The 23,383-nt window shown below is 41.8% G+C and overlaps 1 protein-coding gene across 1 annotated transcript in view; it reads left to right on the forward strand.

The window, feature by feature from the left end:
- The window catches only part of LOC117355665 (coiled-coil domain-containing protein 102B-like), a 251,047-nt gene that overhangs the window by 85,442 nt on the left and 142,222 nt on the right, over positions 1-23,383 (forward strand). The window contains exons 2-4 of the mRNA XM_033934569.1: positions 9,764-10,386; positions 16,364-16,584; positions 19,606-19,714. Coding sequence (XP_033790460.1) covers positions 9,793-10,386; positions 16,364-16,584; positions 19,606-19,714 — 924 coding nt within the window. The 5' untranslated portion in view covers positions 9,764-9,792. The remainder of the gene's footprint in view (positions 1-9,763; positions 10,387-16,363; positions 16,585-19,605; positions 19,715-23,383) is intronic.

The following is a 23,383-nucleotide window of genomic DNA, read 5'->3' on the forward strand; positions in this document are numbered from 1 at the left end:
AAGTACCTGAGAAAAATCCAGATAGTTGCTTTATAAACAAATTTGGCAAACTGACTCAAAATCCTTTGGATCCGTAGGATTTGTCCGTTATCGTGATCTCTCAGGGTGCACCACCTGGAGTCAGACAAGCATTTCAACAACTGAAAAGAGATATTCAGGCAGAGGATTAGAAGCTAAGCCATCTGATAGAAGCATTAGTCAGGACAATGCAAAATTAATCCTCCTCTGGAATTACATAGTTCATCGGAAGAGTAATCTTATATTATACTATAATATATAGGCCAATCTGGCAGCCAGATTTAATAACATAACTTAATAGAAAAGAAAGCATTTAATCCTTCTACTTATGCAAGAAAATGGAATATTTTCTGAGGAATGAGGGGGCCGCTGAAAAGTTCTCAGTCCAGTCAAGAAGAAAATGGTGTGGAGCCATATTCCACATTTTTCTTCTTGACACTTTTTGTTTTATTTCATATCATTGAAACAAAAAGTGTCAAGAAAAGTGTGGAATAATTTAAGTTTCATGGCTCCACATCATTCTCTTCTTGAACTTTTAGCGGCCTCTCATATACAGTTAGTTAGGGTATTTTAAGTCACAACTGGACAGTAATAATGCATAAAGATTAACCTCTCCTTTCTTTTCTGACAAGGACTCCTGTCAGATCAATATGGCTGCAATCCATGACATAGTGAAATATAGGGTATTTGGCTATATATAGTGCCCTAATATAAGCAAATATATTTATGTAAGAAACTGGATGTAATAAGAATACATATGACCAAAAAAATTGGTTTGTGCTAATTTAAAATGAAATGTTTCCAATTTTTGGTGCATTTTTTATGTTCCTACACCCTATCCTACAAGGTCCATCTTTTACTTCACCCCAAACACCAACCCCTCCTATAATCTATTTTAAAAAATTGATGACCAGCTCAGCTAATGTTATCTTCCACCAGATAAGAACATAAGAATTGATGCTGCTGGGTCAGACCCGAGGTCTATCGTGCTCAGCAGTCCGCTCACACGGTGGCCCTTAGGTCAAAGACCAGTACCCTGATTGAGTCTAGCCTTACCTGTGTACATTCTGGTTCAGCAGGAACTTGTTTAACCTTGTCTTGAATCCCTGGAGGGTGCTTTCCCCTATAACAGACTCGGGAAGAGCATTCCAGATTTCTTCCACTCTCTGGGTGAAGAAGAACTTCCTTACGTTTGTACAGAATCTATCCCCTTTTAACTTTAGAGAATGCCATCTTGTTCTCTCTACCTTGGAGAGGGTGAACAATCAGTCTTTATCTACTAAGTCTATTCCCTTCATTATCTTGAATGTTTCAATCATGTTCCCTCTCAGTCTTCTCTTTTCAAGGAAGAAAAGGCCTAGTTCTCTAATCTCTCACTGTATGGCAACTCCTCCAGCCCCTTAAACATTTTAGTCGCTCATCTCTGGATCCTTTCGAGTAGTATATCCTTCTTCATGTATGGCGACCAGTGCTGGACGCAGTATTCCAGGTAGGGACGTACCATGGCCCGGTACAGCGGCATGATAACCTTCTCTGATCTGTTTGTAATCCCCTTCTTAATCATTCATAGCATTCTGTTTGCCCTTTTCACCACCGCCGCGCATTGCGCGGACGGCTTCAGTGACTTGTCTACCAGTACTCCCAAGTCTCTTTCCTGTGGGGTCTCTCCAAATATTGCACCCGACATCCTGTATTCGTGTATAAGATTTTTGTTACCGACATGCATCAACTTGCAATTATCCAAGTTAAACCTCATTTGCCATGTCGCAACCCATTCCTCGAGTGTGTTTATGTCACGTTGCAGGTCTTCGCAATCCTTCTGTGTCTTCACTATTCTGAATAACTTTGTATCATCCGCAGATGTAATCACCTCTCTCATTGTACCAATATCCAGGTCGTTTATAAATATGTTGAAGAGCACCGAACCCTGCAGCACACCTCTCGTCTGAGTATTGACCATTTACCTCCACTCTCTGTTTCCTATCCGCTAACCAGTTTTTAATTCACATGACTATTTCACCCTCGATTCCATGGCTTGCAATTTTTCGAAGCAGTCGTTCATGCGGGACCTTATCTAACGCCTTTTGAAAATCCAGATATACAATGTTGACTGGGTCACCCTAGTTTATCTGCCTGTTTACTCCCTCGAAAAAGTGCAGTAGGTTTGTCAAGCAAGATCTTCCTTTGCTAAAGTCGTGCTGGCTGGTCCTCATCAGATTGTGTCCATCAAGGTGATCAATGATGCGGTCCTTTATCAGCGCCTCTATCATCTTTGCCATTACTGAGGTCAGACTCAAAGATCTGTAGTTTCCTGGATCTCCCCTTGAACCTTTCTTGAAGATCGGTGTAACATTCGTCACTTTCCAGTCTTCCAGAATCCTTCTTGATTTGATCGACAGATTAGCTATTAGTTGAAGCAGTTCAACTATAACCCCTTTCTTGATTACCCTTGATGCCGTCCGGTCCCAGGGATTTATCATTTTTAAGCCTATCAATCTGCCTGCATACCTCTTCTATACTGACCGTCAACCCTGTCAGTTTCCTGTCTTTATTTCCTGCGTATAGCCTGTCGGCTTCTGGTATATTGTATATATCCTCTTCGGTAAATACAGACACAAAAAAGGTGTTCAGTTTGTCGGTGATTGCTTTGTCCTCCTTTAGCACTCCCCTTATTCTATGGTCATCCAACGGCCCCACTGCTTCCTTCACGGGTCGTTTCCCCTTAATATATCGAAAGAACGGCTTGAAGTTTTTTGCCTCCTTGGCTATTTTTTCTTTGTAGTCTCTTTTGATGTTGTTTGTGCTTTTTCCAGTTTTCATCCATTTTTGACCTTTTCCATTCCTTAAATGAAGTCTTTTTGTGTCTGATCGCTTCCTTCAGCTCTACAGTGAGCCACGCCGTTTCCTTGTTCTTTTTCCTCTTGGACCCCTTGTTGATATGCGGTATATATAGATTTTGCGCCTCGGAGACTGTGTCCTTAAAACGGACCATGCTTGCTCTAGCGTTTTTACAGTGCTTATCCTCTTCTTAATCTTCCTCCCCACCATGATTCTCATCCCTTCGTAATTCCCTTTTCGGAAGTTCAGTGCCGAGGCCATCGTTCTAGATCAATGTTTTGCCCCTGTGTCCAGGTTGAAGTGGATCATATTGTGATCACTGTTTCCCAGCATCCCTTCTACTTCTACACCTTATGCCGGTCCTTGTAGTCCATTTAGAATTAAGTCCAGAATTGCATTTCCTCTCATATTTTCCTTGACAAGTTGTTCCAGGAAGCAATCGCCTACAGCACAGGTGTCAAAGTCCTTCTTGAGGGCCATAATCCAGTCAGGTTTTCAGGATTTCCCCAATGAAGATGCATGAGATCTATTTCCATGCACTGCTTTCATTGTATGCTAATAGATCTCATGCATCTTCATTGGGGAAATCCTAAAAACCTGACTGGATTGTGGCCTTCGAAGAAGGACTTTGACACCCCTGGCCTACAGCATCCAGGAACTTGATATCCCTACTGCAGCCAGCAGTGCCTAGGTTCCAATCTATCCCCGGATAATTGAAGTCGCCCATGATAACTGTGTTGCCTCCCTTGAAATTGTATTTAATCTCGTCCGTCATTTCTCCATCAGTTTCTTTGGACTGCCCTGGTGATCAGTAGTAGATTCCAATCTTCGTTTCCATTCCATTTGTTCCTGGTATTTTGGCCCATAGAGACACTACCTTATTTTTTGTTTCTGGCATGTTCTCTCTGGTAGACTCGATTCCCTCTTTGATGTATAGGGCATTACCCCTACCTTTTTGCCCTACTCTGTCTCTGCGGTATAGCTTGTATCCCGGTAGCACAGTGTCCCAGACGTTTTCCTCATTCCACCATGTTTCCGTGATGCCGATGATGTCAAGGTTATCTTTTCATGCCATAGCTTCCAATTTCTCCATCTTATTCCTTAGGCTCCTTGTATTCATGTACATACACTTGAGTTTGCGGCCTGTTATTTTCTTGCATTTCCTTCCCTCTTGTGTCCCTTTCGATCCGTCAGGATTTCTATCTTGCCTATGATCCGGTGAGTCTTCCATGCAATCTTCCTGCATGTTATCCTCTGGGTATACAGTTTCCCATACCATCGGCTCTTGGTCAACTGTCGGCTTTCCCCCTCTTCCTAGTTTAAAAACTTTTCAATTTCTCACTTGATGTTGCTTGTAATAGCCTTGTTCTGTCTCTGCTGAGGTAGAGTCCATCCTTCCTGTATAGCTTCCCCCAGAATGTCGTCCAGTTGCGCACAAAGTGGAATCCTTCTTCCTCGCATCAGCGCCTCATCCACGTGTTGATTGCTTGCAGCTCTGTCTGCCTCTTCCCGTTGGCCCTGAGTACCGGCAAGATCTCTGAGAATGCTACCCTCAGCGTTCTGGTCTTCAGTTTCCTTCCTAGCATCCAGAACTGGTCCTTCAGTGTTTCTTTGCTGTAGTTCCTGTTGCTCACATTGTTTGTCCCCACATAGATCATCACTGCTGTATCTCCCCCTTCCACGCTGTCGATGCAGCTCACTATATCTTCTACCTTGGCTCCCGGTTGGCAGGTCACCAGCAGATCCTTTCTTCCTCCCGCTATGTGGCTGTTGACTTGGCTGATGATGGAGACTCCCATGATGATTGTTGTCCTCTCTATCTTCTCTTGTCTCTCTAGCCTTAGGTCCATGTCCCCAGTGTATGTCCATCTCTCCAGCCGTAGGTCTGTATCCTCTGTGCACTTCCATCTTCCCTCATCCTGGTGCTGGCTTGCACCAGACTCGTCTTCCTGTGGGTTCCCTCCGCTGTTTCCAGGTCTCGCTGCTGTGTAACTTATTCCTTCCTTGTGCTTGTCCTCAAGGTGGTTCTCAATCACTGTAGATGTATCTTGGCAGTTCCACCGTTGTTGGTGATTTTCCACGGTCTTCCTGTATGCCTCCTCGATGAATTCTCTAACTCCCTAACTTCTTTCTCTGTCATGAAGTTTTCTACCTCTCTGTCCTCCTCCTCCACTGCTCAAAGTGCTTCTAATTCCAGTATTCTGTTCTCTAGGAGTCTGACTTGCTTCTTGAGGCCCTCCAGTTCCTTGTATCGAGTGCATATATAAGTCCGCCTCCAAGAAGAGAGGTAGTCATACATATGGCAAACGGTGCAGAAAACTGGATAGATCAACATCCTGCTTATGTCTGCTGCTTCCATTGCTGTCTGCTTGCCGGTCTGCCTTCTGAAGTGGCTTCTCCTTGTGTAGGAATCTGTATAGTGTCCTTGGTGTTACTGTGAAGTCTTTCTCCTGATTTTAAACCTGCTACCCTTGTTGCTTGTGTGTGGCCTCTGTGTCTGCTGTGATTGCCCTGTGCTACTACTGTGTTTATCTACTACTTGTCTGACCTGTTGCCCTTATGGTACTTGCCTGTGTAGGTGTCCTTCCCTAGTGTTTCCTCTTTGCAGTGACTCGTCCCTTCTTAAGGCCCTTCACAAAGGCGCTCTCGTTAAGGCAAACCCCTTTAACGCTTGCCTTCAAAGCGCGCCGAATGGCTGAGCGCTGTTCTCCCCTCCCCTTTTAAGGGGGAGCTACGGATCTTTGCTGGGATGATGTTGGAGAGGTGGGTGGAGCTACCTCTCGCCATTGCCCCTCACTTTCGCCTACCTTGTTCTTTCCCCTCTTACTCATCTCTGCTCCCAATTCTACTCCTTCTCCTTCTTGCCTGCCTCCCAACTTTCTCCTGCCTGCCCTGCTCTCTGGGATCAGCTGTTAACTTGCTGTTGGCCCCTCACCTTTTAGGGGGGAGCTCCGGATCTGTGCTGAGCTGACATCGGAGGGGTGGGCGGAGCTACCTCTTGCTGCTGCTCCTCACTCTCGCCTGCCTTGCTCTTTCCCCTTTTACTCCTCACTCTCTCTGCTCCTGATTCTGCTCCTTCTCCTGCTCGCCTGCCTCCTGACTTTCTCCTGCCTGCCCTGCTCTCTGGGCTCTCTGGGCTATCTGGGCTCATTGTCCTCCTTATACCTTCAGGTGTCACCTATATGTAGGTACAGTGTGTTTTCGAGGGTTCACATGTTATACCACAAGTATGTACTGTATACTAGATAGAGTGGGGTATGGGCCTGAGTCCTCATCTCTATATTTCACTGTACTGACCACTAGGCTAATCGGGGAATCTGCTTGCTGTTCTAATAGGACAGGCCATAATATCTGAAGCTCATACAGGCTGGTAAGTACTGTTTCATTCACATACGAGTATGTGAGGATGGGAGAGTGAATACTTGAAGAGTAAGGTGAGGTTATACCTTAATCCCATCAGTGGTCAACAGGTCAGTTTTAGAAACATAGCAACATGATGTCAGATAAAGGTCAAATGGTCCATCTAGTCTGCCCATCTGCAGTAACCATTAACTCTTCCTCATTTTATAAGATCCCACGTGCCTATCCCATGCCTTCTTGAATTCAGACACATTCTATGTCTCCACCACTTCTTTGGGAGACTATTCCACACATCTACCATCCTTTCCATAAAAAAGTATTTCCTTAGATTACTCCTGAGCCTATCACCTCTTAACTTCATCCTATGCCCTCTAATTACAGAGCTTCCTTTCAAATGAAAGAGACTTGACTCATGCACATTTACATATGTATTTAAATGTCTCTATCATATCTCTCTTTTCCTGCCTTTTCTCTAAAGTATACATACTGAGATCTTGAAATCTGTCCCTATACGCCTTATGACAAAGTAGCTTTCCTCTGGACTGACTCCATCATTTTTATATCTTTTTGAAGGTGCAGTCTCCAGAATTGTACGCAATATTCTAAATGAGGTCTCATCAGAGTCTTGTACAGAGGCATCAATACCTCCTTTTTCCTACTGGCCATGCCATTCTAGCATCCCTCTAGCTTTCATCTTCACCTTTTCAACCCGTTTGACCACCTTAAGATCATCACATAAAATCACACCCAAGTCCTGCTCTTCTGTCATGGACATAAGTTATTTATCCCCTAAACTGTACTGTTCCTTCAGGTTTTTGCAACCCAAATGCATGACCTTGCATTTCTTAGCATTAAATTTTAGCTGCCATATTTCAGACCATTCTTCAAGATTCACTAGATCTTTCTTCATGTTATTCACACCATCTGGGGTATCTACTCTGTTATATATTTTAGTATCATCCACAAAGAAGCAAATCATACCTGATAGCCCTTCAGCAATATTGCTTATAAAAATGTTAAAAAGAATAGGCCCAAGAGCATAACATTGAGGCGCACCACTGGTAATATCGCTTTCCTCTGAGCAATCCCCATTGAGCACTACCCTCTGTTGTCTTTCTTTCAACCAGTTCCTGATCCAGCCCATCACTTTGTGGCCCATCCCCATGGCACTCAGTTTATTTATGTGACGTCTGTGTGGAACACAGTCAAAGGCTTTGCTAAAATTTAAATATACCAGATTTAGTGCACTCCCACTATCCATTTCTCTGGTCATCCAGTCAAAGAAATTGATCATATTTGTCTGACAATACCTACTTCTAGTGAATCCATGTTGCCTCTGGTCCTATAATCCACCAGATGCCAGAAACTTCACCATTCTCTGTTTTAAAAACATTTCCATTAGTTTGCTTACCACAGAAGTCAGACTTACTGGCCTATAATTCCCTACTCAATTCTAGAGAAGAATTGAAAATGTAAGTCAGCGGAGCCACCAGAAGATCCCTAAGTTCCTTCAGCACCCTCGGATATAACCTATCCAGCCCTATTGCTTTGTCTACCTTTAATTTAGGCAGCTCTTCACGAACACAACCCTCTGAAAATCGATCAGGATCTACCATCATCCATCCCTATTAATGTTTGTCTTCTGCGGTACCGCTCTCGGCACTTCAGCCATGAACACAGAACATAAATATTTGTTAAGCAATTCAGCCTTTTCCTTATCAGTTTCTACATATTCCTCCCATTTACTTTTGAGTCTCAGACTGCCACTTTTGCACTTCTTCCTCTCCCTGATATATCTAAAAAAATGTCTTGTCTCCCCATTCTACCATGTCTGCTAATTTTTCTTCCATTTGTATCTATGCTTTACTGACTACTTGACCAGCCTCTCTTAATTTTTCCAGATTTTTTTTTCATGTCTTCCTCTTTCTGTGATCTTTTGTAGTTTATGGAAGCTGACCTCTTATTCCTTGTCTTCTCAGCTACTACTTTTGAGAACCAAAGTGGCCTTTTCTTCTTACTTTTACTTACTTGCCTCTCAAAAAGGTTTGTCATCCTTTCAGTTTTGCCTACAGCATTTCTACTCCTTCCAGACATTTCCATTCAGACAATTCCTTGACGCAATCCACCATCCAAACAGAGTTAGTTTTTTTAAAGTCTAGAACCTTTATTTTTGAATGATCCCTCTCTTTACCTGTCTTAATATTAAATCATACCATGCAGTGATCACTGGATGCCAGATGATCACCCACTGTAACATCAGAAGCACTTTCCCTGTTTGTAAGCACTAAGTCAGTCGGCAGGAGGGATGCCCACTCCTTCCTGCCGCCACCACTGAACCCTCCTGAGAATGTCCACAGCAGGAAAAATGCTTACTCCCTCCTGTTGCTACCCTCAAATTCCCCAACAAATCCCCGGTAGAAGGGATGCCCACTCCCTCCTGCCGCTACTCCCCAGAACTTCCCCTCACCTGGAGCACCCCCCTCCAGAGCCCCCCACATGCAGACCCCCCTCAAACACCCCTATCTGGTAGCCTCCCTGGCACCTACATTCCCCCCACTCACCCCAGTACATTTTAAGATGAAGATCCGGCCAGAGGGATGCATGCACCCTCCAGCAGGTAGACCCGCCACTCTGAAATGGTGGGTCTTCCCCTTACCGGTGCATTCTGCAATGTAGCAGGGAAGGGCCTAAGGCTCTGATAGACCCAGATGCCAAAAGAAACTGTTTTCTTGGGTCCTAAAATCCATTGGATTCCAGAAACTTCACTGTTTTCTGTTTTAAAAGTGTTTCATTAATTACCACAGAATTGAGACTTATTGACCTGTAGTTTCCACCTCTTCCTTACGTCTGCACAGTACTTCACTTAAGATTCCACCACTCTCTGCAGTATTTAGCAAACACTTTAAACTATTTGCCTTTTTTTGCCTGGGAAGGGATGCTATGTACACTGAAACGTGGGAATAACTGGGCAGCAGTTTAACAACCAGAGGGGTCAGAGTTAAAATTTCAGTTATTTAAATCAGTTTTGTCAGTCATGTTTTTAGGACATCCATAATGAATATGCATAAACTTGATTTGCATATACTGCCTCCATTATATGCAAATCTCTTTCATGCTCATTCATTGTGGATATCCTGAAGACCTGACTGGCAAGGGGGTACTCCAGGACTGGATTGAGAAACACTGGTTTAAATTAACTCATGCCTTTCAGGATTAATTCTACTATCTTTCTTGTGATCTTTCAGTAAATCACTTTACCTTTCAATGTCTCTGGTATAGAGTAAGGAGCTTTTTAACCATAGAAGAAGCTATGCTATGAGGTGACTGACAAAATAGCAGGTATAATTTGAAATATGTACTGTAATTTAGATGTTTCAAGCTACATATGACTATTCAGCCAAGCCATCATTGAATTTCTAATTTGAAACTGTCTTAACTCGTAAGCTAGGTGGTTTCAAATTACATTGCACTTTATCTAGTTGATTATCATTGTCCATCTCTTACATCCTACCTGCTTTAATAATAACCATTTCAAACTTATTTTCAGGTATGAAAATGTATTAAACTAGTGGAAATATGAATCTAGAATCTGTCTCTGACTTAAGAGAAGGAACACATGATTCCAGGACACAGGAATCTTCATCAAGACAACATTTTGAAGTAGTAGGAGCATGTCTACAACCAGAAGATATATGTGTTTTGAATTTACCAGCTCACAGGCTCCACTCATACTCACTCCAGCATCCTTGTGTGTACCTGGGTGACAGCAGTGTATGGGAAACGAGTGAAGTACTGCGAGCACGAGAACTTGAGGAAATCAAAGCCAGAGCTACCCAGATGGAGAAGACTATGCGATGGTGGTCTGACTGTACAGCTAACTGGCGGGAGAAATGGAGCAAAGTTAGAGTTGAAAGGAACAAAGCCAGAGAGGAAATAAGAGAATTGAGACTGAAACTAGATATGGTCATTAAGGAACTGAGTGTCCTAAAAAAGGAAAAGCAAGATTTGATAAATGAAAAAGAGCTGTTAAAAGCCGAAATCACCTGGCAAAGGAAACCTGATTTTCTAGAGGCATGTCACAAAGAGCAAATGTTTCAAAGGGGTTCACCACAAGAAATGTCTGTGATAAAAAATAACCAGCTCCCTAGTGTACAAGAGACCAGCAAAAAGGTGAGTACAGTTTAACAGTATGGTGAAACTCATAAGAGCATAAGAAAAGCTATGCTGAATCAGCCCAAGTTTCATTGAGCTCAGTATCCTTTCTCTGAGGGTAGCCAGTCCAGGTCACAGGTATCCAGCAAATTAAAAAAATATATATCAATTTGCATTGTTCATTTTCAGGAATGAATAACAACTCTCCTAAGTTTACCTGGCTAATTATTTTTATGAACTTTTCCAATCCTCTCATACAGTATTTTGATAGCCTTGGCCATATTCCTCAGCATCAGATTCGACAGATTAATTACGTACTGTGTAAAAAAAAATCAAACCAAACAAAAAACCTTTATATAATTTGTTTTCCATCTGCTAGTCATTAGTTTCAGTGTATTTTGCATTAAAAATGAATGCTTAGATTGTTTTAGAAGTTGGGTAAGCCTACTTTGTTTTCTTTCTTTCAACTGCCCACAAAATTTGATCTTACAAAGAACCAAATTTTGGACATATATTCACATTTTTAGGTACACTGGTTTAAAAATAGGATTTGTTCTCAGTATAAATCGTATTTTAACTGTTTTCCATGGTTTGTACTAATGAAAATGTATATGTTTCTGTCTGTCAAAGGCACTATTCTAAGACCCTGGAATCTACAGACCTGAAACTTGGCATGCATACTAAGGTGATCCTAGACATATGCAGTATAAGGTCACTTTGTCCTTATTTCTGTCTGAACAGGTTTATCAGATGGCAAATGCATGTGCATTTTGCAGCTTATATTATGGTGGGTATGTCTCCCCTTATAATCTTGAATTTACCAAGTCACCAGGCCCAAGAGTCTTTCTCCAGATACATCCTGCCCTCTCAGAAACAGGAGATTGTATTAGAGGAGATGGTATATAGCTGCAGGAAGGCTCTTGGAGATGGTAAAGGAAGCCTGCTAGCATTGTGTTGGAGGCAAAAACACAATAAAATATTTTATTTGAGGTATAGTAAAAGCAAGAAACCAGGAACAGAATCAGTTGGACTTCATGATGACTGAGGTGTAAAAAGGGTGCTCAAGGAAGACAAGAACATAGCAAAGAGTTTAAATGAATTCTTTGCTTTGGAAGATGTGAGGGGAGATACTGGAGCCAGAAATGGCATTCAGTGTTGATGAATCAGAGAAACTGAAACAAATCTCTGTAACAGTGGAAGATGTAATGGGGCAATTTAACCAAATGAACAATAGCAAATCACGTGGACCAGATGGTATACATCCTAGAGCAGTGTTCTTCAACCACCAGTCCATGGACTGGTACCGGTCCACAGAAATTTCCTGCCGGTACACAGGGCCAGCATGTGCATCAGGTCCAAAACTGTGTTCTTCAACTGCTGGTCTGCAGTGCGATCGATGCGTTGTTAATAAGATTATATTGTGTGTATATATGAAAAATGAATGGAAAAAGTACAATTAGGACTATGAGGGCAGGGTCTGGGGTGGAGATTGGGTAGAGATGGGCGGGTCTGGCCCACGACTTAGCCTAGTGTTCTTCAACCGCCAGTCTGCGGACCGATGCCGGTCTACAAAATAATTATTTTATTTCTGCCGGTCCATAGGTGTAAAAAGGTTGAAGAACACTGTCCTAGAATACTGATAGAATTTAAAAATGAACTTAGTAATTTGTAATTTATCTGTAAAATCCAACATGGTACCAGAAGACTGGAGGATGGCAAATGTGATGCTGTTTTTATAAAGCGTTCCAGAGGTGATCCAGGAAATTATAGATCAGTGAGTCTGACATCATTGCCGGGCAAAATGTTTTTTTCACACAATGTGTAATTAAACTCTGGAATGCATGGCCGGTGAAATCAGTTAGCTTAGCAGGATTTAAAAAAGATTTGGATAAGTTCCTAAAACAGAAATCCATGAACTATTATTAAGATGGACTTTTGGAAATCCACTGCTTATTCTTAGGATACGCAGCATTAAATCTGTTTTACTCCTTGAGATCTTGCCAGGTACTTGGAAACAAGATACTGGGGTTGATGGCCAGAGGAGGAGGAGGAGGAACAGAATACTCCTGGAACACAGGGGAAAGAAGGAAGGTCAGATGTACAGTGCCAGCCCAAACTTAATTGCAATCAAAATTTTTAATCCCCCCCCCCCAGAAAACTAATGAGTTAATTGTGACCCTCTTTTTTAAGCTGTGGTAGAGGTTTCTAGGGTGCTCTGATACTGCTCTGCTATTCATAGAAATTCTATGAGTGTTGGAGCATTTAGTGCTCCTGACTGCAATTGAAACCTCTACTGTGGCTTAGTAAAATGGGAGTGGGTATTTTGGTAACATGATTAATCCATTGCTCTAACTTCTACAGTAGATTATTCCTCCATCCAACTGCTTTAATCCTCATTTGTGCATTAGGATCTCCATGCCAAAGTTGATGCCACTTTACCCAGTGTTTTGTGGTTTTCTGTCAATGTTGGGCTGGCTTTACCCTTTTTACAGCACCTTGGGAGCCAATGTTTTGTGCTGCTTTTCTCTCTATATATAGCTTGGAGTCGTTATGCCCTTCACTTTTCTTTTCATGTTATATGATCTATGTCATTCTTGATGTCGTGGAATATTCTAGCCTCTGGCAGGTGCCTACCATTAATTTTTAAGCAAGTTTGCCTCATTGACATTAATGAACTGGAATCTATGCAAATGAAACAAAGGTTTTGAATTCCATAAACAAAACACAAGGTCTGTTGATCAGAAGATAAATAGAACCAAATGTTTTTGTTGAGCATATTCTGAATGGCCAAGTTCCGTTCCTACAACTTGAATTGTATTCTATCTGTCCCATCTTTATTATTTTTATATCGGGGCAACAAAATCAGCACACCATTTCTTCCTCATGCACACGCAGCTACACCCAAACATGTTTGTGCATCCTATCTTTATGTGTTTCTTTTTAAGTCTTGTATCTCTGCAAACATGTCTATATTTTGCTATTTTGCCACATCTCGCTTTCATTATTTTCTCTTTCATCTCTGTCCAGCATCCACTTCTTATATCTTTCTCTGGTATGTTCACTATTCTTTGGTCTGTCTGGTATTTTTTTTTTCCAGATCCCATATGCTTTTTCCTCTTTTCTTTGTACTTATCTCCCACATGGTTTTCATGACCTTTGCTTACCTCTGGATTTTCTCTCTTGCTTTTACATGACTCATCTGTCACTCCACCCATTCTCTGAAGATGTAGTAACATAATAAAGCCAGATGATTGTGTCTGATGAAATTCATATTAACATGTTAGCACACATTAGTAAAACAAATTTTTGAGAGGAATATGGTGGCAAAGTGAGACTTTCACGCAATCTGTGGTGACTATTGAGGAGAATGTGGCACAATGGTTAGAGCTACAACCTCCGCATCCTGAGGTTATGGGTTCCTTGTGACCCTTGGCAAGTCACTTAATCCTCCATTACTGCAGGTACATTAGATAGATTGTGAGCCCACCAGGACAAATAGGGAAAATGTTTGAATACCTGTATATAAACCACTTTGAGCGTGGTTGTAAAACTACAATAAGGCTGTAAACAAGTCCCAATCCCTAACTATTAGATGTACCATCTAATGCCCTCTTTATCGCTTCATATTTTTATTTTCTTACTCTCCCTCACTTCTTCCTAAAATCAACTTTATTTCTCATCCCCATCATCCTACCTCTTAATCTGACCTCACATTGTCCTATGTCTATCCCTATCAGTCCTTAATCTGTTTGTGGGTTTGTTTGGGTTTTTTTGCTTTTTACCTACTTACTTGCTTTCCACCTCATTCCATCCCCTTCTTCCTCCACTCTTTTCACTTCCCTTCCCCAACCACAAGTCTCAACTCTCCCACACAGTTGGTTATTCCTACTTTCTACTGACACCATAATCATTGAGTTCTTGCTCAATCCTCCATTCAAAACCATATTTCCAAATTCCCCAGTTGTGGAATCCATACAGTTTCTCCCCTAGTATGGAACTTCATAGTGAACCTCCAGCCCTCCTGTACTCTTTTGTACTCATCTCCTTGGCCCCTCCCCTTCTTCATCTCCAGCATGGTTCAAATATGCCCAGCATCTCTACTTTGTCTTCCCCCCACTTCCGTTTCTGCCATTTAAAAGTGGGCTTTTGGCTTTGAGTTGACATGCACTCTGAAGGTCTTGTTGTGTTTTCATGCCCTTTGACAAAGGCTTCCGCTTATCAAAGGGCAGGGATGAACATAAGCAGTGCCTCTGCTGGGTCAGACCTGAGGTCCATCGTGCCCAGCAGTCCGCTCACGCGGTGGCCCAACAGATCCAGGACCTGTGCAGTAATCCTCTATCTATACCCCTCTATCCCTTTTTCCAGCAGGAAATTGTCCAATCCTTTCTTGAACCCCAGTACCGTACTCTGCCCTATTACGCCCTCTGGAAGTGGCCAGACCTTGAGCATACACAATGATGCAACGGCCCTGTGCCTAATTTTCCCTTCCCCTATTCTTCATGCTATATCACTGATGCAGTTAATAGCAGAACGGAGCCAGAGGTTGTATAGCCGGCTTCTCTTGCCATCCATATCTCTTCTTTCCACATAGTTCAGAGTCTCAGATTAGTATTTTGAACCACCCAAAGCGCTACAGAATATTTGTTTATTATCTTATTTTTCACAGGACTGCAAGTCTGTTTGCTTGCATAGTTCTGAAATCTCACATCTTTTACCCAAGGGTTTAACTTTCAACAAGTTCAAGGAAGGAAAAATTTATACTGAGAAAATATAAATAGAGTCTTGTGCAGTGAGCACTCCAGGAGTTTCACCTGAAAGTGCTGAATTTAAACAAACTGACTTTTATATATACGCAGATGACATTTCTATTTTAATCCCTCTAAATAATTTTACCACTGAAATTTCAAACCAGATATCTTCTATTATGACTCAGATAGAACAGTGGACAATTAATTTCAAACTGAAACTCAATACGGAAAAGACCAAACTTTTCTTGGCTAGTCCCAAAGACAAAATAACAAACTCATTGCTTCATCTTAATGGTCATGACTACCCAATTATTAAATCTATCAAAATTCTGGGAGTCACACTAGACCGACATTTAATACTAGCAGAACACATGAACTTAGTGGTACAAAAATGCTTTTTTACATTGTGGAAATTAAGAACCATATCGTTCAGACTATTGTTGCAGGCATTACTTTTATTTAGTGTAGACTATTGTAACATTATCTATTTAGGAGCACCCAAAAAAATTCTAAGGAAATTAAGGATAATTCAGAATACAGCTGTTTGATTGATTTTTGGTTTAAAAAAGAATGACCATATTAGTCCATATTATTGTTTACTTCATTGGCTGCCTTTGGAGGCAAGAGTATTAGTCAAATTTTCCTGTATCTGCTTTAAGCTGATATCGGGATTGTCTCCAGCTTAATTTTTTCCTCATTTTGTGTTGCATAGACCATCAAGAGAAACTAGAAACTTCTACTTATTTGCTTATCCAAAAATTAATGGGTGTAGATATAAGACCTTCTTAGGTAGGACCCTAACATTTCAAGCTGGTAGGCAACAATCTTGGTTAGGTAAATGTATTCAGCAAGATATGTTATCCTATTGCAGTTTTCGGAAACTAATTAAGACCATTTTGTTCGATAAGTTATTACTTAGTGAGATTTATTATTGAAATTCTATTTTACAAATATTTGTATTTTTTAACTGTATTATTGTATTTCGCTAATTGTCCAGCTCTTTTTAGTGTAAACCGCCTAGAACTTTTGTTTTTGGTGGTATAAAAGATTAAAGTTATTATTATTATTTTTGCCCAAAAACATGCAATATGCTTTATTCAAAAAAATGGATCAGAATTGTTTATACATCAATTTAAAGATAGTAAAATTCCAGTTTTCAAGCCAGGTCAGACTTTACAGTGCCATTTTATGTTTACATGTGTACCTTTCACAGTTCCTTTTGACTTCCTTTTACATTTTTTTGCTAGGATATGGACATAACAGAGAACCTATTAAAAGACAGCCATGATAAGAGATACCAGTTGGAGCTTCCTGATTTCTTTAGCAAAGGCGTTTCTCACAGTTCTCTGGAAAACACAAGGTTAAGACTGGACAGTGTGGTGCAGCCTTTGGAAAACAAATTAATTAAGATGTCTGCCTTGCAGTTACATATAGAAGAATCTCCAAAAACTTTGCAGAGGGAAAGAGAGTAAGTGCAATGTACATCCTTCAATCCCAAATATCAAAAAGGGTTAAACTGTGGTATGAAAGGAGAAATGCAACAGCCGTCATCAGATTTGTAAAAGTATGCCTTCATATCTTTAAGTATGCACCTTGGTAGAATAAAAATGGTGGGGTCAATACCAAGCATGATTTAAGTGGCAGGAGAGGTTCATGGCCACTTAAATCATGCTGAGTGGGCTGACTGCAGATATTCAGCGGCATTTAACTGGACATCATTGCTGAATAGTTCCTCTGACCCCCACGGCATGGTCCGGGTGGTACTGGTGTCCGCAATGCTAAATTGGCAAATAGAACCACACAAAAGATATTCCTATCTTTATCTGGTTAGCTATGCCAGTGACGACACTCAATATGAGCTATCACCTGCATAACTTTTTGAAATCACTAGACATCTATATTTTTGTTTGTTTTTCCAAAAATCACCTATCTACATGTCTTGGCCCTTAGGACATCCAACTTTTTCAGCCATTTTCAAAAAGAAAAATGTCCAAGTTCAAAATGTTCAAAACCAAGCCATTTGGAAGTGTGCTGGGCCACCATTTATAGTACACTGGCCACAAAGACATTCCAGCAGTACAGTGAACTTCACATAACGCATGGCAGGTGTACATCTCACCAGAACTCCCTTATAATGTATTATGAGCCCAACAAAACTCCCCCCAAACCTGCTATACCTACCTGTTTACCACCCTTATGGCTGCAGGTATCACCTATGTGCCAGTATAGTAGGTTTTTGGTGGTATCACACTTTCCATCATAAATGTAGTGGGTAGGGTAGATATGGGCCTGGATTCCCCTCTCTATGGTGCATTATGCCACCCACCAGGTTACTCCAGACATCTGCTTGCTGCTCTGCTAGGATTTCCTATACCAGGTGCTGCTGTTATAGATACTGGTATGTACTGTTTCTTTCACATCTTAGTGGGATGGGAGGAAGGCATTGAGCACTGGGGGAGGGAGGGTCATGACAATGCCCACTAGAGGGGTTATCATGACCCCCTTCCCCTATCTAGCTTGGGACATCTAAATGGTATCCTGGACAAATTGGAAAATATTTGATTATCATTGCAAGATGTCCAAACGCTAAGCATGCCTACCACAGCATGCTTCCAACACCTCTCCCCCCTTGAACTTGGATCACACTGTGTTCAAAAGGCCTAGCAGGATGTCTAGGAAATTGGTTCTGAAAACAGCACTTGGGCATTTTGGGGATTAAAATGTCCAAGTGCTGATTTATGCTGGGGGTTTTTATGTCTTTCTTTTTTTAATGAGCCCCATAGCTATCAATAGCTTAAAAAATGCTGACTGCAACAAGCTAAAAATCAACACCAAGATGTTATTTTTCTGCTTCAGTTTTTTCTTGAACCTCCCTTTCCTTTATTTTGAATGGCTTGCGCTGCTCCCGACGCTCAAAGGAACTCAATGAACATCGGGAGCAGCGCAGGCCATTCAGTGGTTCTCTGCGCTAGAAACTGCTAACGCAGTTTCGTAGAAGAGGGGGTTAGTGTTCCTATCCTCCCCTTATATTGCTCCTCTGGATCCCTATCACACCCCTTTTCAATCATTGTCCCTGTTCCTATTCTTATTCCATACCCAGAAACCCTTCCCTGTGCCATGATCCTCCCTTCTGTCTTCTCTTTCTCTTGTACCTGTCCCCACTGGGTTCAGCATCCCTCCTTCTCTCTTCTCTACTCCCCTTTCAGTCCCCTTTCCCTTTATGGGTCCAGTGTCTCTCCTCTTCTGTTCTATCAAGCCTCCCGATCTCTTCCCTCATGTCCACTCTCCCTGGGTCCAGCATCTCCCCCTCTCTGCCCCTTCTCCAATTCAGTCTCTCACTCCTGTTGTCTCCTCTTCATGGTAGGTCTGGCACAGTGGTCTCAAACTCACTGCCCAGGGGCCGCATGTGGCCTGCCAGGTACTATTTTGAGGCCCTCGGTATGTTACCATTGTTCTGGAACGTTGCCTGCCTCACTGCTGTAACTTCATGCAAGTACTTTCCTGCACCTGTATGCGATTGTGAGGTGGAGTAGAGAGGACAATCACATACAGATGCAGGAAAGCGCTTGCGTGAGGTTACTGCAGTGAGGTGGGCAACGTTCCAGAACATAAGGTGACCATTGGAGGCAGTGCAGCTTGTGCATGTATACATAATCTCATGAATTGTCATGAAATATGACACTTCTCCTGGCGGTGACTACTTGATGTAAGATGGCGGTTGTGTCTGGTGCTGGAGGAGGTGAGAGCTGAAGGCAGTTGCGACACGACCACCGGACACTTAAGGCATAGGTTTTCCAGGCACAAGTCGGATGTTGATTCTCCCCTCTACAAGAAAGCCTAGAGGACTACACCAAAATCTTATCTCTTGCAGTTGATACTTTAGATTATAATCTAAAGCACAATTTTGCATGAGGTATAACTCATTATAGTTTATAAATCTTTCCTTAATTGCTTCTGATAATTTCAGCTATACAAAGCTGAAAGCACTGCAACATGCAGAAAGTGAAAAACTATCTAAACTTCACTTTCTGCATGTTGCACTGCTTTCAGCTGCCCCAGAAACATTTTTTTCGGCCAATGCTGCCCAGGGAAGCCAAAAGGTTGGACACCTTTGCTATAGAGCTTTAACTATTTACCCTGGATTATGTCCCTGTTCTAATCAACAGTTGTCATATGCAGTTTTTTTTTCTATACCTTTATGACAAAATCAATTTAAAGAAGAATCAAGAGACTGGGTACATGTGTATAATAAGAACATTTTGAAACATGTACATAGGGCTCCTTTAACGAAGCCACGTTAGCAGTTTAATGCACGTAATAGCGCGCACCAAACTGCCGGCCGCGCTAGGCGCTAACACCAGCATTGAGCTGGCATTAGTTCTAGCCACGTAGCACGGGTTTAGCGCATGCTAAAATGCTGCATGCACTAAAACTGCTAACACGGAGCCCCTAATGTCTTGAATGACAAATCTCTTAAAACTGTTTTTAGGATAAGCAGCTGTACTGAAATGCAGATAGGCATGCTGGCATCAGATATGTCTTGGTGGAGTCTGAAATATGAAGAAGCAAGCAAATCCAAGCAGGAGCCTCTGAAACAGGTACACAAACAGATTACCTCCTGGAGGCAAAAAAAAAAGAAATTCAAATTTGTTTTTCAGTTCTTGACATAAATATTTTGAGACTGAAGAGGGCTTACTGCAGTGGACTGGAGTAGACAGAGGCTGAAAATGAGTTGAAATCTTTTCCCCATGTGCATCCCCTAACCAATTGCTGTGTCACACAGACTGCCTACTGATTTTTCACCTCTAAAATTAACCCTCCCACCCCCCTTTTATAAAACTGTGCAAGAGGAATTTAGCGCCAGCCAGCGTGCTGAATGTTCTGCGCTGTTCTGATGGTCCTAGGGTTCCTATAAGCATTGACGTAGAACAGAGCATTCAGCATGCTGGCTGGTGCTAAAAACCTCTTGCGTAGTTTTGTAAAACGAAAAGGGGGGGGTGTATATTTGGCTATTGAATTTCTTCCTCTTATATGCACTATTTGTGCTTTTTAGGGTACTGATTATTTTTCTGAATTTTTAAAAAATTATCTTTCATCTTACTTATGACCTTTCGTGTATCTACCACCCTACAAATCTATATATGAGCATCTCGAACAGGCACCCCCCCCTCCCATTTTTCTTTGAATACAGAAGATTTACCCCTTCTTTTACAAAGCAACACTATTGTGTGCCACGTGGCAAAAGCTACAAAGCCCTTTTAATTCCTATGGGTTTTCACAGTGGCTTTGTAAAAGAGGGGGTTAATTTTTATTAGGATAAAAACTTGTGTTCTGGCAGAACCAGACAGAATGAAAAACAAAACTACAGAAAATAATATATATGCTTGTGAAATTCTGTGAGACAGAGCTAGCATACAAAACTATGGCATACCTACTAAAAGGAGACATATTTATAACTTAAAGTATTATACTAATATAAATGCTCTGCTGGTTTCCATAGCGGATTAAGGTGTTGCAATGTGAGCGTCTCTTCAATCATATATTCATACTTATAAGTAAGACAAGTGGTATTCCACTATTTATTCATCTGAAAGTGCCATTATTCTTTAGGTATTGTAGGATTATTTTGCCTGCTAAAGATATAGAGAGATTTAAAAGTTTATTCTCCAGTGTGGTAAATGAGCTTTCAAAGCAAGTTCACTCAATAATACATTTCTGTGTTATATTTTCATGTATTAACAAAATTGTACAGAATGCTACAAATATTTATGACAGTATCTGTTTATGTGTGCACAAAAAAAAAGAAATTTGTCTTTATTTCTCCAACACCTTATACACTGCCATTCAAAATCCAAAATAACATAATATACCTTGCTCAGAAAAACAAAACCATTTATCGTCGCTTTGGTTTACTCTTTCTGGCGCTCTAGATCTGTCATAATTAACCTTTGTTGGGCCACAAACCCCCCCTTGAGAACCAAAGAAGAGGTGGGCACATGGGGGCAGGGAGACATGATGGGGGCCAGGGAGGTTGTAAGGCTCCTGTGTGGGGGTACTCATGTTGAGCTCTGAGGCACTGTCTGTGGGTCGGGTTCTCCCAGCATACTGGCACCTCAGTGACTCTAGATCCCTGTGGACCATGAAGCACCTGCAAGACACAAGTTGGTGGAGAATGGGATCAGGTGATTGCCCTTGGCTTTTTTTTAAAAAATGTTTTTTATATATAACCCGCTTTTTACAGAGCGGTTCACAAAATAGAACATACACAATAAAAACATAAACATACACTCAATAAATATTTGACATCCAAAGAAAAGCGACCAGTGCTTAGAACTTACAAATCATCAATTCCCATATTTCATACTGCAAAACAAATGCCTCTTCAATAACTTCTTAAAAACACCAAGGTTTCCCTACTTTCGAACATCCTTAGGTACTCGGTTCCATTCCTTAAATACTTTAGTTAGTGTTCTGGACAATACAGTTGTCATGCTTGCTTGGTTCACACTTGCAGGGATTAGTAGAAAGACATCATCTTTGTATGAGAAGAACCTTTCCCCTGGTCTGAGGCTTATCAAATTCAATGTGGTCATGAAGATTAATTAATTAATTTATTCAATTTTCAATACCGTTCTCCCACAAGGTACCCCATGAGCGGCTACTTAGGAAGCTGTGGAACCACGGGGTGGAAGGGGACGTACACAGATGGATCAAACACTGGTTGGCAGGCAGGAGACAGAGGGTTGGAGTGAAGGGTCACTACTCGGGCTGGAGGAAAGTCACGAGCGGAGTTCCGCAGGGGTCTGTACTTGGACCGCTGCTGTTCAATATATTTATAAATGACCTGGAAACGGGGACGAATTGTGAAGTTATAAAATTTGCGGACGACACTAAACTCTGTAGAAGGGTTAGAACTACGGAAGAGTGTGAGGACCTACAAAGGGACCTAAACAAACTGGAGGAGTGGGCGAATAAATGGCAGATGAAATTCAATGTAGGGAAATGCAAAGTCATGCATATAGGGAGAAAAAACCCGATGTTCAGCTACCAAATGGGGGGATTAGTATTAGAGGAAAGTAACCATGAAAGAGATTTGGGTGTACTGGTGGATACAACAATGAAGTCAACGGCGCAATGTGCAGCAGCCGCGAAGAAGGCAAACAGAATGTTGGGTATTATTAAAAATGGTATTACGACCAGAACAAAAGAAGTCATCCTGCCGTTGTATCGGGCAATGGTGCGCCCGCACCTGGAGTACTGTGTTCAGTATTGGTCACCGTACCTTAAGAAGGATATGGCAATACTTGAGAGGGTCCAGAGGAGAGCGACACGAATGATTAAGGGCATGGAAAACCTTTCATACACTGAAAGATTGGAGAGGCTGGAGCTCTTCTCCCTGGAAAAGCGGAGACTCAGAGGAGACATGATAGAAACCTACAAGATCATGAAGGGCATAGAGAAAGTGGAGAGAGACAGATTCTTCAAACTTTCAAAACATAAAAGAACAAGAGGGCATTCGGAAAAATTAGAAGGGGATAGATTCAAAACAAATGCTAGGAAGTTTTTCTTTACTCAGCGGGTGGTGGACACCTGGAATGCGCTTCCAGAGGACGTAATAGGGCAGAGTACGGTACTGGGGTTTAAGAAAGGATTGGACAATTTCCTGTTGGAAAAGGGGATAGAGGGGTATAGATAGAGGATTACTGCACAGGTCCTGGACCTGTTGGGCCGCCGCGTGAGCGGACTGCTGGGCGCGATGGACCTCGGGTATGACCCGGCAGAGGCATTGCTTATGTTCTTATGTTCTTAAGAGCTCAGAATGGCTTACATGAGTTTATTCAGGTACTCGAGCATTTTTCCCTGTCTGTCCCGGCGGGCTCACAATCTATCTAATGTACCTGGGGCAATGGGGGGATTAAGTGACTTGCCCAGGGTCACAAGGAGCAGCATGGGTTTGAACCCACAACTTTAGGGTGCTGAGTCTGTAGCTGTAACCACTGAGAGATCCTTGTGATATTCCGCATGACTGGAGACCAGTTGTCAGAGAAGGCTTCATCTTTTAACACTAGCGCCTTTTCTTCAGGAAGCCTTCGAACCATTCTAATGCCTTTCTTGAGATTCCTATTTCAGCTAGTCTATTTGGCAGCAGATTGTGGCTGGCCATGTCATATGCTGCTGAGATATTGAACTGTACATTTGTTTACCTGTGCTTAATACTGATCTAACTCTCAATGTCAGCTCAATCAAGAATGTTACTATATGTGTTT

Source organism: Geotrypetes seraphini, chromosome 2, assembly GCF_902459505.1.
Source record: "Geotrypetes seraphini chromosome 2, aGeoSer1.1, whole genome shotgun sequence".
Lineage (NCBI taxonomy): Eukaryota > Metazoa > Chordata > Amphibia > Gymnophiona > Dermophiidae > Geotrypetes > Geotrypetes seraphini.